The 13,162-nt window shown below is 61.3% G+C and overlaps 2 protein-coding genes across 7 annotated transcripts; both read right to left on the bottom strand.

Annotated features, from left to right (window-relative positions):
• Nucleotides 1–5,051: 5,051 nt before the first annotated feature.
• On the bottom strand, nt 5,052–8,995 carry Josd2 (Josephin domain containing 2). 5 transcript variants are annotated; one of them, XM_004646404.2, is made up of 5 exons: nt 8,764–8,995; nt 7,967–8,129; nt 6,192–6,317; nt 5,451–5,645; nt 5,052–5,330 (listed from the first exon to the last, which is right to left on the bottom strand). In XM_004646404.2, exons 2-5 carry the CDS (start codon nt 8,110–8,112, stop codon nt 5,231–5,233), a joined length of 567 nt encoding a protein of 188 aa, XP_004646461.1. In that variant the 5' UTR covers nt 8,113–8,129; nt 8,764–8,995; the 3' UTR covers nt 5,052–5,230. The 5 variants fall into 5 exon arrangements, with proteins under 5 accessions (XP_004646461.1, XP_023562493.1, XP_004646462.1 ...); XM_023706725.1 differs by having other exon boundaries at nt 7,967–8,126; XM_004646405.2 differs by lacking the exon at nt 8,764–8,995 and adding an exon at nt 8,500–8,749.
• A 154-nt stretch (nt 8,996–9,149) lies between these two features.
• Nucleotides 9,150–11,472, bottom strand: Aspdh (aspartate dehydrogenase domain containing). 2 transcript variants are annotated; one of them, XM_004646403.2, is made up of 7 exons: nt 11,335–11,469; nt 10,768–10,912; nt 10,449–10,533; nt 10,194–10,343; nt 9,893–10,113; nt 9,676–9,830; nt 9,252–9,387 (listed from the first exon to the last, which is right to left on the bottom strand). In XM_004646403.2, the coding sequence occupies exons 1-7, from the start codon at nt 11,387–11,389 to the stop codon at nt 9,344–9,346; spliced, it is 855 nt and encodes a 284-aa protein (XP_004646460.1). In that variant the 5' UTR covers nt 11,390–11,469; the 3' UTR covers nt 9,252–9,343. The 2 variants fall into 2 exon arrangements, with proteins under 2 accessions (XP_023562492.1, XP_004646460.1); XM_023706724.1 differs by lacking the exon at nt 9,676–9,830 and having other exon boundaries at nt 9,150–9,387; nt 11,335–11,472.
• Between the last annotated feature and the right edge of the window lie 1,690 nt (nt 11,473–13,162).

Genomic DNA, 13,162 nt, shown 5'->3' with positions numbered 1-13,162 from the left:
ACGGAGGTGGGAGGGAGGAAGAGGGCAGGGGAAGGCAGGGAGAGAGAAGAGGGAGGAGGGAGAGGAGGGGGAGGGAGGAAGAGGGCAGGGGAAGGCAGAGAGAGAAGAGGGAGGAAGGGGAGGAGGGGGAGGGAGGAAGAGCAGGGGAAAGCAGGGAGAGAGAAGAGGGAGGAGGGAGAGGAGAGGGAGGGAGGAAGAGGGCAGGGGAAGGCGGAGGAGGGGGAGGGGAGGGAGGAAGAGGAGGAGAAGGACGTGGTGAGCGTGAGAAGGAAAAGGCAGGAGGAGGGGAGGACAAGTAGGAGAGTGAGGAGGGCATAGGAGGAGGAGGGAGAAGGTGAGGAAGAGGAGGGAAGAGAGGAGAGGAAAGTGGGTGTGTGGGAGGCCAAGAAGGCAGTAAAGATAAGGGGAGGGAGGAGCCCCCCTGCAGGGAGGACCAGGACCCACTGCGCCCAGGCACACCTGCAGTTGCCGCCCCAGGGCACCAGTGGGAGTGAATGCAGACCGCCAGGGCTGCTGCCAGTGGGAAACATGAGGGAGGGCTGGCCTCATCCAGCTTCTTTCCACCAAGGAACCAGACCTGAGCCCAAATCGGCCTGGCGTCTGGGCTTTGGTCCCCAGAACAGACCCCTTCCCTTGGGGCTCCCTGAGAAGGAGGAGGACAGGAGAGGACAGGAAAGCAGGGCACCACAGAGGGCGGCAGCGCATGGGGCCAGCCCGGTGCACATTCCTGCCGTGGAGCCCGAGGGCGCAGAGAGCAGGCGGCCACAGGGCCAGGTGGGCGGGGCTCACAGCTGACAGTGCGCAGCTGGCTGGGGGAGCGACACGGGGAGGGAGGGTCCGAGACCCGGCGGCAGAAGGCCTGCCTAGGCTGTGCCCTTCCCCGGGCAGGGGCGGCAGGGAGCTGCTAGGCAGACAGCAGTGCCAGGGAATGGAGACCAGAGAAAGAGGGGAGACACCAGGCGTGGTGGTACTCACTGGCCAGCCAGCGCCAGGGGAGTGCAAGTTTGAGTCTAGCCCGGACAATTTAGCAAGCCCCTGAGTCAAAAAACAAACACCAAAACACAAGTGCAACCCATGCGGGATCCCTTTCTTAGGAGCCATTCCTGTTCCCCAATCCTAGTCCTTCTTCGTATTCCCCCCAAAATCTTTCCTATTCTTCTTTTAAATATATATCAGGAATCAAACTCAGGGCCTCAAACTTGCCAGGCAGGTGCTGTGCCTCTGAGCTACATCCCAGGCCCTACCTTTCCTACTCTCCTACTCTAAAAAAAAAAAAAAAAAGGCTGAGGTTGGAGCTCAGTGTGAAGCCCCTGGGTTCAAGCCACAGCAAAGGGTGGGGGGGGAGAGACAGAGAAAGAGTGAGAGAGAGAGAGAGAGAGACAGAGAGACAGACACACAGACACAGAGAGAGAGACAAAGACAGAGACCAAGACAGAGAGACAGAGACAGAAAGACAGAGATAGAGACAGACAGAGACAGAGATAGAGACAAACAGACAGAGACATAGAGAGACAGAGAGAAGGAGAGACAGCCCCCACTGGTCCACGGTGGGCCGCATGCACCTGACGTAGCCCGTGTCCCACGGGAGCATATAGGTTCAGCGCCATGTCATCCTGCCGGGAGGGAGGCAGCCGCACACAGCGGGTTCTCTGCACTGGCCTCTTTCCTCCCTAGGAGAGCTCAGGGCCCAGAAGAAATGAGGCTGTGTGCAGAGGAGTGGGGGAGGGGAGACAACAGGCGAAGATGTTGGGCACAGGACTTGAGGTAGGGCTGAGGAGCGCAGGGAGGAGAAGCAGGGCCAGGTTGGCAAAGAAGACTACTGGCAAGGAGGCAGATCACAGAGTATCCAGCAGGCGCTCAATAAGTGCAGCGCTCAGAACAGGCAGAGAAACTGGCAGAGCCAGAGGGGTGGAGAGACCAGCAAGGCCTGAGAAATGAGCCGGGCTCTCTACTGCCTGGCACCAGTGGGCGCTTCATTGTTGTTTGTTTCTGTCCCCCGCCAACAGTCGCTGGAGCCAAAAGGAGAGATTGGGGTGTAGGAACGGGAGCAAGCGAGGGGAGCGAGAGTGAGGAAAGCCAGCCTGGCACACCATGGGCGCTCAGTATGTGCCTGCTTCCTTCCCTGGCTGAGAACAGAAAGACGCAGAGGCCACGATTAGCAGGGAGTGGGGACGACCAGGCAGGGCGGCTGCACATGGGGTGCCCGTACATAGTAGGTGCTCAGAGCTGTCCCTGGGAGCAGAAGATGGAGAGGAGAGGAAGGGACAGGTGGTGTGCGAGGGTGCAGGGCCCCTCATAGAGCTTGCTGCAGATGCTCCGTCATGCCTCGTCCTTCCCAGCAGCTCTGGGCAGACACGGAGTTCAGAAGAAAGTACTCCGGCTGGAGGGTGTGGGCAGCTTCCAGAGGGGCCAGGGGTGGGGTGGGACGGGAGGGCATGGAGGGTGTAGGGGGGTAGGTGCCCACAGCAGGTGACAAGGACATGCATGTGCCTGCTGATGGACAGGACAGGACAGGAAGAGGATGCTGGGAGGGGCTAGTGAGGGGACAGGGCCAATGTCCCGGCCTGGCACTGCTGCCCAGAGTGGGGGCACAGCGTCCGCTGTCCCATGTCCCCGCGGCATTCGGGCCTCGGGAGGGGCCCCTGTCCCTGCTCCCCTGCAGTCCCCCTCTGAGTTCACACCCATGGCTGCTGTCCCCTGTCCCCACGCCAGTCCCCTTCCGCGTCCACCTGGGGTCTGCGAGGAAGGAGGCTAGGTCGCACCCGACCCACCGAACGGCAGAGAGATAGGAAGGAAAGGCAGGCAGAGGGCGACAGCTGAGGACGGAGCCTGCTTTATTCAGCCGCGCGGGCTCCCCTAGGAGCCGAGAGGGGTCAGAGAGGGACAGGGACAGCCAGGGAGCCGAGGAGGTGGGCGGAGTGGACGGCCCAGAGCGAGAGAGGCCGGCCACAGGGACACGGAGGGACACAGAGATACAGAGACAGGGGACGGGGCGGGGGCGGCGGGAAGGGGATGCGGAGAGAGCCGGCGACCGAGCCCGGTGCCCGGGTGGGCGGGGAGCCCCAGGCGGAGGCGGGCCCGAGAGGACCGGGACGCGCGACGGTCACGAGGGACTGGGAGAGCCAAGGCGGGAGGCAGAGACAGGGACGGTGAGTGAGAACCTGAGACAGCGAGAGCAAGCGGCCTCGGGGAAGTGGGCCAAGGAGCAGAGACGACGGAGAGAGGAGAAACCGCGCGGCGGCGGCGGCGGCGGCCGAGGAAGTCGGGCAGCGGAGCCGAGCGGGGCGCGGCCGCACCCCACACCCAGCCCCGAGATTTAAGGGGCGCCTGAGCCCACCCCCACCTGGCCCGACCCCTCGGTGGCTAAATCGGGCCTCAGCTGTCGCCAGCGGAGGACAGTTGCTTCTCGCCCCCGCGCCCGCCCCGCGCCCCGCCTCGGGACCTTATTTGGCCATAGCTGGAAAGCAGCACCTGAGAGGCCGCCGCGCTGCCACTCAGCCAGGAATAGAAGCCCTCGGGTCCCTCCGGCTGTCCACCGCGGTGACAGGCGGCAGGCGGGCTGGGGGGCGGGACAAGGGGCCAGCAAAAGTGCCCAGGTATGGCAGGGGGCGCCGTGGGGGTAGGCTCTCTCTCTTCACTGACCTCCCCGCCCCCACTGTGCCCTCGGGATCCTGGACCCCACGCCCGGGAGGAGGGAGATGCTGGGGGCTTGCGGGGGTGGGGTGGGGGTGGTGCCCGGCCCTAGGTCCAGCCACGCCCTCTGCGTACTTCTGCTCCTAGGCTCCCCTCCCTGACCCATGAGCCCTGTACCCTGAACCTGGGTCTCCCCCTCCTGGTGTTGCTGGGCGTCTGTCCCGAGGAGCCCGGGCCCTCCCAGCTCTCACCACCTCTTTCTCCTGAGTGTCCTGGGCCACCCACGGGGCGTCTTCCTGCCCGCCCCAAGGTTGTCCCATCCTGCCTATTTTGTGTCACCACCTCCTCAGATAATCACGGTGGTTCCAGCTCCCATCCCTCCCAATTCCCTTCTGACTTAGTTTTTGACACTGCCAAGGGATGCAGGCCAGGCCCTCTGAGCCACACCCCCACCAGCTCTGAGGCCCCTCACCCTTTCCCAGCTAATCTGGTCCCAGTCCCTGTCCTGTGCACCCTGTGAGACCCCCTCTGACACCCACACTTTGGGGCAGGGAACCCTGGTGTCCTCTTGTCCCCTGCAGCCGGAGCAGGGTGACCACTGACTGCCCAGACCTGGGTGTGGGAGTCACATTACCAGTCATCCCTCTCCGCTGCATCCTCTGCGGGGCTGTCCTCCAGCCTGGGTGCTTGTCCTCCTCCTGCTGCCTCCTCCTGGGAGGCCTGTGCCAGTTGCAACCACATTTGATGGCTTAGAGCACACAGGCTCTGCCATGGTCCTGCTGAGGGGCCCAGGGACCCTGGCTTCCCAGGTCCCATGGCCTGGGTCGGCTCTGATCGCAAGCTCTCAGATCCCTCAATAGCTATCTGCCTGTGTCGTCGAAGAGGACAGCCAAGGAACAAAGCCTCCTCCTTGCTTCTTTTCTTTTTTTTTTTGGTTCTGGCAATGAAATCCAACGCCTTTGCTCTGCACTACATCCCCAGCCCTTTCAAAGTTTATTTAGTACAGGGTCTACAGGGTCTCACTACACAGATCGGACTTGTAGTGGTCCTCCTGTTTTCAGCCTCCCAAGTGCTGGGATTACAGGCACGCGCCACCATACCCAGCCTCAACTGCTGGATCAAACCCTGTTCCTGTGGCTGCCTAAGCAGGTGCTTTGATCTGCTGAGCTATCTGGCTGGCCCACTTTCAATCTTTTGAGACAGAATCTCATTAAGGCTTTAAATTGCCAAGACTGAGCTAGAACTCATTACCCTCCTACCTCAGCCTCCTAGAGTGCTGGGAGGGCAGGTGTGGGCCACCACCAGCTTGGCTTGGCTCCCATCCATCCCACCGAATGCCCGCGGCCACAACGGGTCTTTTCCACCCCATCGGTGCCCCAAATGAGGGCCCGAAGGCATCAGGCAGGTGCAGGCCGTGCTGGAGCAGATCAGCAGATTTATTGAGGCAGCAGCGGCGTGGGGAGTGGGGAACATGGGGAGGGGCCGGCACACACAGGCCCTTCCCCGGCACTTGAACTCAGACTGGCTGTGGTTGCGAGCACCGTGCCAGGCAGCACTGAGGCAGTCCCTGTGGGCGGGCAGATGGTCTGTCGGCTGGTCAGTCGGTCTGCAGCCAGCAACCCTTCTCCTCCACCTCCTTGGTCACCACCAGCAGTACCTCGCACAGCCCTTGGGCCATGGCGGCTGCCAGGAAGGCCCTGTGTGGAGACATGGGGAGGCTGAGGCCCAGCCTCCTCTGGGTTTCCTTTGTAGGGTGAGGGGCAAGGGTGAGGCTCCGGCTTGAGGCTGCATCCTGTGTCCCCTCCTCTCTGGCTCACCTGACGCCATCCTCGTCCCCTAGGACCTCCGGTGCCCGCAGCTTGGAGTCCAGGTTGTAGTAGATGCCGCCCACCTGGCGCAGGGCCACCCAGTGCCGCCGGCGCAGTGGCAGGGACAGCAGGCCCAGTGACACAGGTGAGGGCAAGTTCAGGATCAGCCCCAGTACTTGAGGCAAGGCCAGCTGGGACAGGGGCCTGGGGGGTGGTGCAGGGTCAGGCCAGGAGTCACATCTGTCCACGCAGTTACCCACCCAGTAGCTTTGTCCCCGCCCACTCTCTACCACCCTCTCAGGGCTCCTGGCCACCAGCCAACCTCCTGCCTGCTAACCTACCACTTCCATGGTCACTCGGCCCCGCAGTCCATCCACACCTCCCCAAGCACCCACCCGCCAACACAGCCAGCACCAGCCAGCCCTCTGCCCTGTGGCCTAACCACCCTTCACCCTAGCTCCATCCACTCTGCAGCGTCACCCACCTCCCAGTTACAGTCACCCCTGAGACATCTGCCCCTGACAACTGTCTGTCTTGTATTCACTCAACACTCAGGCATAGCTCCACCCCAACACCACTGACCTCCTGGTCACCTCTTAGATGCCACTATTGTGCCACCACCCACAGACTTAGCAGGACTGTGGACCACACGGCCCTTCTGTACCCCCGGTCCCACGCTGAGTGGCATGGCCTTGTCCCTGCCTCCCGGTGGTCCCACTGTGGGCCACAGATGCCCACTCTAGGTCCTACCTCCTCCTGTCCCACCACACGGCGGCCAGGCCCAGGCCCTGCAGGGCTGCCATGATCACGTTGACGTCATAATTGCCAGTACCCAGGAGGCTGCGGTGGGGGTTCAGCCGGGAGTCTGGGGCCAGCCTGGGAGAGGGGGTGACATAAGCCTGAGCTCAGGCCCTAGAGAGGCTCATCCTTCCATATGGGGGGCTGTTCCCCCTACAGCCACACTGCTAATTGGCACTCCAGTCCTGCCCCTGGCCCCACTCAGGCTTTTGTCTTCTTCCTTCTGCCTGGACCCCCCCATCCCGTCCTCCCGAGCTCCCCCCTCCCTCAGCCCTTCTCATCATGACCAGACCCTTCCACGGTCCACCTTGGGTGCACCTGCTCTGAGGGGAGTCCGCTGACCCCCATGCTGGGCTTGGGGTCCTATCTGGGCTCCCCCAGTGAGCTGAGCCCCCACAACCTGGGACCAGACTCAGGGCCTTGAGCATTTTAGCAAAGAGCTCTACTGCGGGCCCACACTGCTGGCCTTGTAAATGTTATCTTCCGACAAGGTCTTGCTAAGTTTTCCACGTGGGCTCTGAATATGTGCTCCTCCTGCCTCAACTTCTCTAGTTGCTGGGTTGAAAGGCAAGTGTCCCTGTGTCTGGTATCACTGTTTTATCACCGCCTGCTCATCTCCAGCCCACAGCTCCCCCTGGCCCCAGGGGCCCAGGACAGGGTCCCACCTCCTCCCACTGGCACTCTCTGCTCTGTGGTTCTGGCATTGGCCCTTCCCAGCCACCTGTCCCCAGCTGTCGCCTGCGGTCCTGCTCTTCCCTCCAACACTCTGGGCCTACCCTGCAGCCACAAGTATCTCCAGGCTTCCTGCTCCTGCTCAGAACAACTGGATCTTTGTTCCCTGCCTGGGCCCTGGTGGGGAGGGGACGGGGAGGGGACAGCTTGAGCTTTATTTTTCTGTGTCTGTTTCCCTCGCCTCCTCCCTGGGGCAGGGCTCCTGACTCAGCTCTGGCCTTGGCATGAGACTGCACTGACCCCTGTTTTGAATGAGAAGAGAGGAATAAATTCTATAATAATCAGTCTGAGGGTTATCAAGGAGCTGCAGGAGGCTGAGAGCTAGAGAGGGTGTAGGAGGAGCCATCTGGGAATTTGGGGGGCTGGCTGGAGGGGAGAGTGCAGAGGCAAGGAGGCTGGGTGGAAGGTTTAGGCAGCAGAGAGACAGACTGAGAGGAGAGGCTAAGGCAGAAGGATTATAAAGAAATGCTGCGTGAAGTCTTGGGGAACATCCAGACTACTGAGGGAGGGAGCCACACTGGGCGAAAGAATGGTCAGGTAAAGGCCTGGAGGCCTTGCGGTGGGTTCGCTCAGGGGCTGCAGAGAAGTCTAGTTTTTTTTTTTTTTTTTGAACCAGGGATTGAACTCAGACCCTTGTACTTGCCAGGCAAGCGCTTATTCTACTGAGCCATCTCCCCAGCCCGAGAAGTCTAGTTTGTGTGGAGCAGTGAGACACAAAGCTGCAGAGGTGGGCACCAGCCAAAAGCATAGCACAAGGGCACTGGGTACCAGGCTGAGGGGCTCAGGACTTTCCCTAGGGGGACTAGGGAGCCATAGAGGACCATGAGCAGGCGAGGATTAGAGGTAGGGTTATGCACTGTCTCCATGTGTAGCCCCAGGCTGCCATTCAGGTGCATACAGGGGCATGGCCTGGCCTTGCTCTGAGCCCTAGCTGGGGTGCTTGGCCTCTCTGTTGGAGCCCTGCTTCTCCAGGGGTCAAGGTAGGTGACAGTCACCTCTTGCAGATCTCATCGGCAGCCTCCTGGCTAAACAGCTGCTGCTGCAGGACGTTGTTGAGGGCGTGGATGGCACACAGCTCCAGGCGCTGCCGCTCATGGTACACGGAGGGTGGACTCTGCTGTGCTCCTGGGGCCTGGGACATGCTGCCCTCAGCTCCTGCTGGGGTTGAGGAGGGGGAGAAGGTGCTCAGGGCTTCGAGATCTGGAGGCCCAGAGTGTGAGGGCCAACCTCCCAGGAGACCCCTGGGCACCAACATCAAGGTGAGGGCAGCCTCTGAGGACACTGGGCCCTTTCCTGCCCCGTGGGCTGGCACAGGGCAACACAAGACACCTCCATCCCCTATTCCTAGAAAAAAAGGTCTCTTCTCCTTTGACAACTGAGAAACTCCTCCGGTTTCTAAGTAAAAGGGTGCCTATCACCGTTTTACCTTCCTCTCCTATTGCTAGGTAACAGAATCACTAGTTTCCTAGCAACAGAAACCCCCCCCCCCCATACACACACTCTGGGTAACAAAGTCCCTCCTGATTACCTAGCAATAGAGGACTCCTCCTCTCCTGTCTCTAGGTAACAGGGTTTCTTCTGGTCGCCTAGAAACAGAAGACACCCCTTCCCCGCTCATTAAAAAACTATTCTCTTGTCACCTGGCAACAGCACCCTCCCGAGTCACTAAGCAACAGTTCCTTTTCCTATCACCTGGCAACCAGGCCTCCAACCCGTCACCAAGTTCTTGAGCCTTTTCTCCGACCAGAACCCCAACCGCGGCCCTCGCCCTTTGCCTGGCAACGCCCCTCACCCTGCCTGCCTCTCCGCTTCCCCGAACCGGGGGCTTCCGCATCCCCCTGGGCGGCTGCTTTCGGCTCCGAGCGCGGGGCGAGCAATACCGCGCTGACAGGGCTGGCAGGAAGGACTACAGGTCCCAGCGACCCCCACGCTCCGGACTACAACTCCCGACGGCCGCCACAGGACTCCTTGCGCTCTCTGGACCATCTAGGCCGCCTGGCCCGGAAGTGTGCTATCGCCGCTAACAAATGCAAAACTACGTCTTTCAGTTCCTATTGCAAACTCCGGAAATGAGTCTCGGAAAGCCAACCCTGGGGAAGCCACGCCCACTTCGGGCCAGAGGGTTCTGGGAAGTGTAGTCTGTAAACTCTCGCGACAGCTTCCGGGAGCCGTGTTTGCCCGCCCACCACGATGGCGTCATGTGCTGTGCGAGACGCTAAGTGACGTCACAGAGAGATATAAGGAACCACAGGGGCTACATGGTCTGGGGGAAGATCCTGTGTGCTTTACTGTGAAAGGAGGTAGCTTTTGGAAAGTGCAGCCAGGGCAGAAGTGAGCAGCGGTAGGATGGCTTCCAGGGTGCAGGTGGGGTCTCAGCAGAGGTGGATCCCTGGCCTGGAGGCTAGCTCGCAGCAGCCTGCAGGGGAGAAAAGGGAATGAAAGACCGAGGAGGAGGCAAGAGAGTGATGGGAGGAAGGAGCAGACCAGCGAGGGTGAATGGGACCCAGAGAGCGACCTAGGACCTCAAGAGAAGGACATGGACAGAGACAGACACACAAAGATTCAGGTGGTGGGGTGCGAAGGTTCACGACTTCAGGAATATAGGTCAGCAGAGACAGAATCGAGCTTGAGACCCCCATCCCCACAGAGCACAGCAGCCCAAGACCCAGGAGAAGGTCCTCTGCCAGGGAAGGGACGGCCGCACCCAGGAGGCTGCGCCAGAAGGCGGTGACCGTGGCAGAGCCGGTGACAGCGCCTGGCTCCGCGGGGTTCTCCCGGTGGGTGTGCACAGTGAAGTTCCGGCCCGTGGGCCCCGGGGGTCCTCTCAGCTCCACGTCCACCACATGCACGTCCGCGAGGCTGCAGAAAGCAGGGGTGAGGGGCAGGCCTCACCCAGCGCAACCCAGCTCCACTCTGCTCACCTGACATCCGCCACAAGCACCCCGATCACGTTGTCAAAGCCCAGGCTGGGCGCAGCCAGGGCAGCTGCTGCCATGGTGTTGGAGTTTCGAGGAGCAAAGGGGCAGAGGCCACGGACGGGGCCTTCGTAGAGCACAGTGCGTGGCCCAGTGCTGCGGGCTGTAGCTAGGGGTCCCTCCAGCCGGAAGCTATCTGGGTGTGTGGCCATGGTGACTCGCAGGCTCTGAAAGCAAGAGCTGGTCAGGGCAACTGGGGCGCTTCTCAGGCTCGTGTCTGATTTGGGGGAGCCCAGTGTGTCCTCACCTGGAGGCCCCCAGCTGCATCCAATCTCGAAATGTCCTCAGTGCCCCACAGGGCTCCTCGAGCCACAAACACAGCATGGCCCCAGCGGTGGGAGGCATCCAGGAGCTGCTGCTGTGTGCTCTGGTCAGCCAGGGCCGACGGGGAGCCCACCTGGGTGTGTGAAGGCGGGGAGGGTTGGGACCAGACTGGGCTTAGGGTGGAACAGAGCTGAGATGGGGGGTTGAGGTCTGGGTTGTGGGTTAAGGGGGGGCTCACCAGCAGATTGGCATGGCGCAGGATGTGGGCCCCAGATTCGTGAATTATTTTGGGATGAGCCACTTCTACCACAAGATCAGGGTGCCTGGGAGAGGGGAGAGGGGAGAGGGCCTGGGAGCTGAATTAGGCCTCCCTCCCCCAGGCTCCTCCCAAGTATGGGAGCCCTGTCATTCTTCACCCCAGCCTGGGACAAGGAGCATTGTGCGGCTCTTCCCATTTTACTTTTGGGTGAAACAGGGCATGGAGGGGTTTTGTCTGCTGATACACAGCAGGTCAGGGAGGCTGGAAGAGGAAGGCCCGCATACCGAGGGCCACTGACCTTTCCCCAAGGGCAGTGAGGTCGTGGAGCTGCAGGGATGAGGGTACGCTCCCTGCCATTCGGGCCGGGTCACGGTTCCAGACAAAAACCAGCTCAAGACCCAGGTCAGATCCCTGAGCCAGGAGATGAGAGACCAGGGACTGTCCTAGGGTGGGGGAAGAAAGAGGGCTCAAGAGCCAGAGGTGGTTAGAGACCTGAGAGGGAGGGAGACAGGGTAGGCAGGGACCAGAGGTGGACACAGATCCAGAGAGTGGGAGACTGACCCAGAGAGAGGGATTGAGGCCCAGGAGGGAGGAAACAGCAGCAAGGAGGTAGGATAGGGGGCAGGGTCCCAGAGGAGGCGACAGAAACCCAGAGAGGGGACAAGGATACAAGACATTCAGAAAGTGAGGAACAGAGGTGAGGGAGGGGCATAAGCCAGAGAGGTCGAATGGGACACAGAGGGAGAGGCCAGGGACAGGGTGGGCTGGCTCATGCTGATGTCTGGGTAGGTGACAGATGAAAGGTTCTGCATGGGATTGAGTTGCTGGGGCTTGGGGCAGGGGCCCACAGTGGCAAGGGACTCACCGAGGCGGCCGTAGCCCACCACTCCCACCTTCCGGAGGACCCTGTTGGGGGCCATGCCCTTAGGTCTGATGGTGTGCAGCCCAGCCTCCCTGGCAGCTCACTGCCCACTGTGCAGGCAGGATGGCTGCTGATCTTTGGACGTTTGACCTTTGGCCCTGCCTGAACCTCCCACTTGTCCACAGCCGCCAGAGGTGGGCAGTGGTTTTGCTGAATGTGGCCCAAGGGCGCCCTTGGGCAGGACCATGGGGACTTGGGGCTTGGCCAGTCCCGCGCGGCCGAGGCCTTCCTGCCGTTCCTTCCTCTGCAGCCCGCACCACTTCACTCCTTCCCGCTGATGTGGAAAATTCCCTCTGCAGTCCCCCGCCCCCTTTTCTGGCCAGCCAGGTTGTCATGGAAACTGTATCTTGCTTGGTGTGAGGAGAGGAGCCAGTGACAGTGACTCTGGGCCCTCAGCCTGTCCCCTTGTTGCCAGGTCCCCAGCGCCTTCTCTCCCCTTTTCTTCAGGTGGCCAGGGGAGAAGATGTTGGCCTGGTCCTGCCCCTGCGTCTCCCCAAGGTAGCTGTGCCCGCCTTTGGTGGTTCAAGGCCCCCAAACTCACAGTGGGGTGCTCTTTGCACCCTGCAGCCTCAGCTAGCACCCCCTTCCTCAGGTCTGATCGTCCTTCAGTTCACCTTGACTCCACGCTGTACCCCCTACCCTGCAGACGCTGGTGTCCCTGCCCAGCACCTTTGCTCTCCTTCTATCCTGCCCACCACATGTCAGCCCCAAAGAGGCTCAGTGCAGCCCAGGGAGTCCCTGAGTGCTCCCAGGAGGAGCCTGGCCACTGCATTGACAGGCCTGGCACAGAGATGGCGGAGCTGCGGTGCCCGGCTCCCTGCCCCCACCACCACCTGGTACCGCTGCAGTGTTGTCATGGCAACCAGGATCCGAGCTGCCTGGGCCAAGAAAGATGGGGCGGGCATGGATGCAAGGCCCTTGTTGATGGGCAGGCAGAGAGGGGCCGGACTAGCAGCTAGGGCCCAGGACCCAGGGCTGTTGCAGAGGTGGTGCCCGCCTGAGCACGGATAAGGAAAGAATTCTGGCAGTCAGGGTGGGGCAGATAAGGCCCTGGGGCGAAGAGACAGACAGGAAAGGGCAGGGTTAGAGCACCCAGGGCGCGGGGTGGCCTCTACTAGGACCCCAGTGTATCCCACAGTGCCCAGGACAGGGTTGTTACACCTGCTCCGCTCACGGTGACAGGTGTGGGGCTAGGCCCCTAAGGCTGAATCCTGAAGACTTGGGGCCCCACTGTCCCCTGGTCTTGCTCCCCCTACTGGCTTCCTAGGGCTCTGTCCCACCTTCTCCCCTCCCCTCTGCCCTCACTTAGTCCGGGAGAAGCCTTAAATGCCCCCGCCCGTGGTGGGATGGGTGGTGGTTGAGTCAGGCCATGGCTGGATGGTATCACCCAGAAAGAGCATCTGGAAGCCCCGGCCTCCATGCTCACACGTGGCCTGCAGTGGCCACCGGTGTCTCCAGGTAGCTCAGGGCCACTGGAGGCTGCCCTGGAGGAGCGGCTCCTAGTCCACCATGGTGGCAGCCCTATGTGGGGAGGGAGTTGGACACATGCTCACAGAGGGATGCTGCCCTGAGGGAGGACCCTTCCCCTGGAGCCTTCAGAGGGAGCACAGCCTTGTGTCACCTTGGTTGTGGACCTGCTGCATCCAGAATGGTGACAGTACCTTTCTGTCATTCTAAGCCACCCAGATTAGTACTTTGTAACTCTTGAGGCCCTTCTGGGTTGTCTGCTGTGATGTGCAGGATGGTGTGTGTGTGTGTGTGTGTGTGTGTG

Source organism: Octodon degus, unplaced genomic scaffold, assembly GCF_000260255.1.
Source record: "Octodon degus isolate 3935 unplaced genomic scaffold, OctDeg1.0 scaffold00268, whole genome shotgun sequence".
Taxonomy (NCBI): Eukaryota; Metazoa; Chordata; class Mammalia; order Rodentia; family Octodontidae; genus Octodon; species Octodon degus.
Note: the sequence above shows the minus strand (reverse complement) of the source record. Positions and strands in the feature narration are given on the sequence as shown.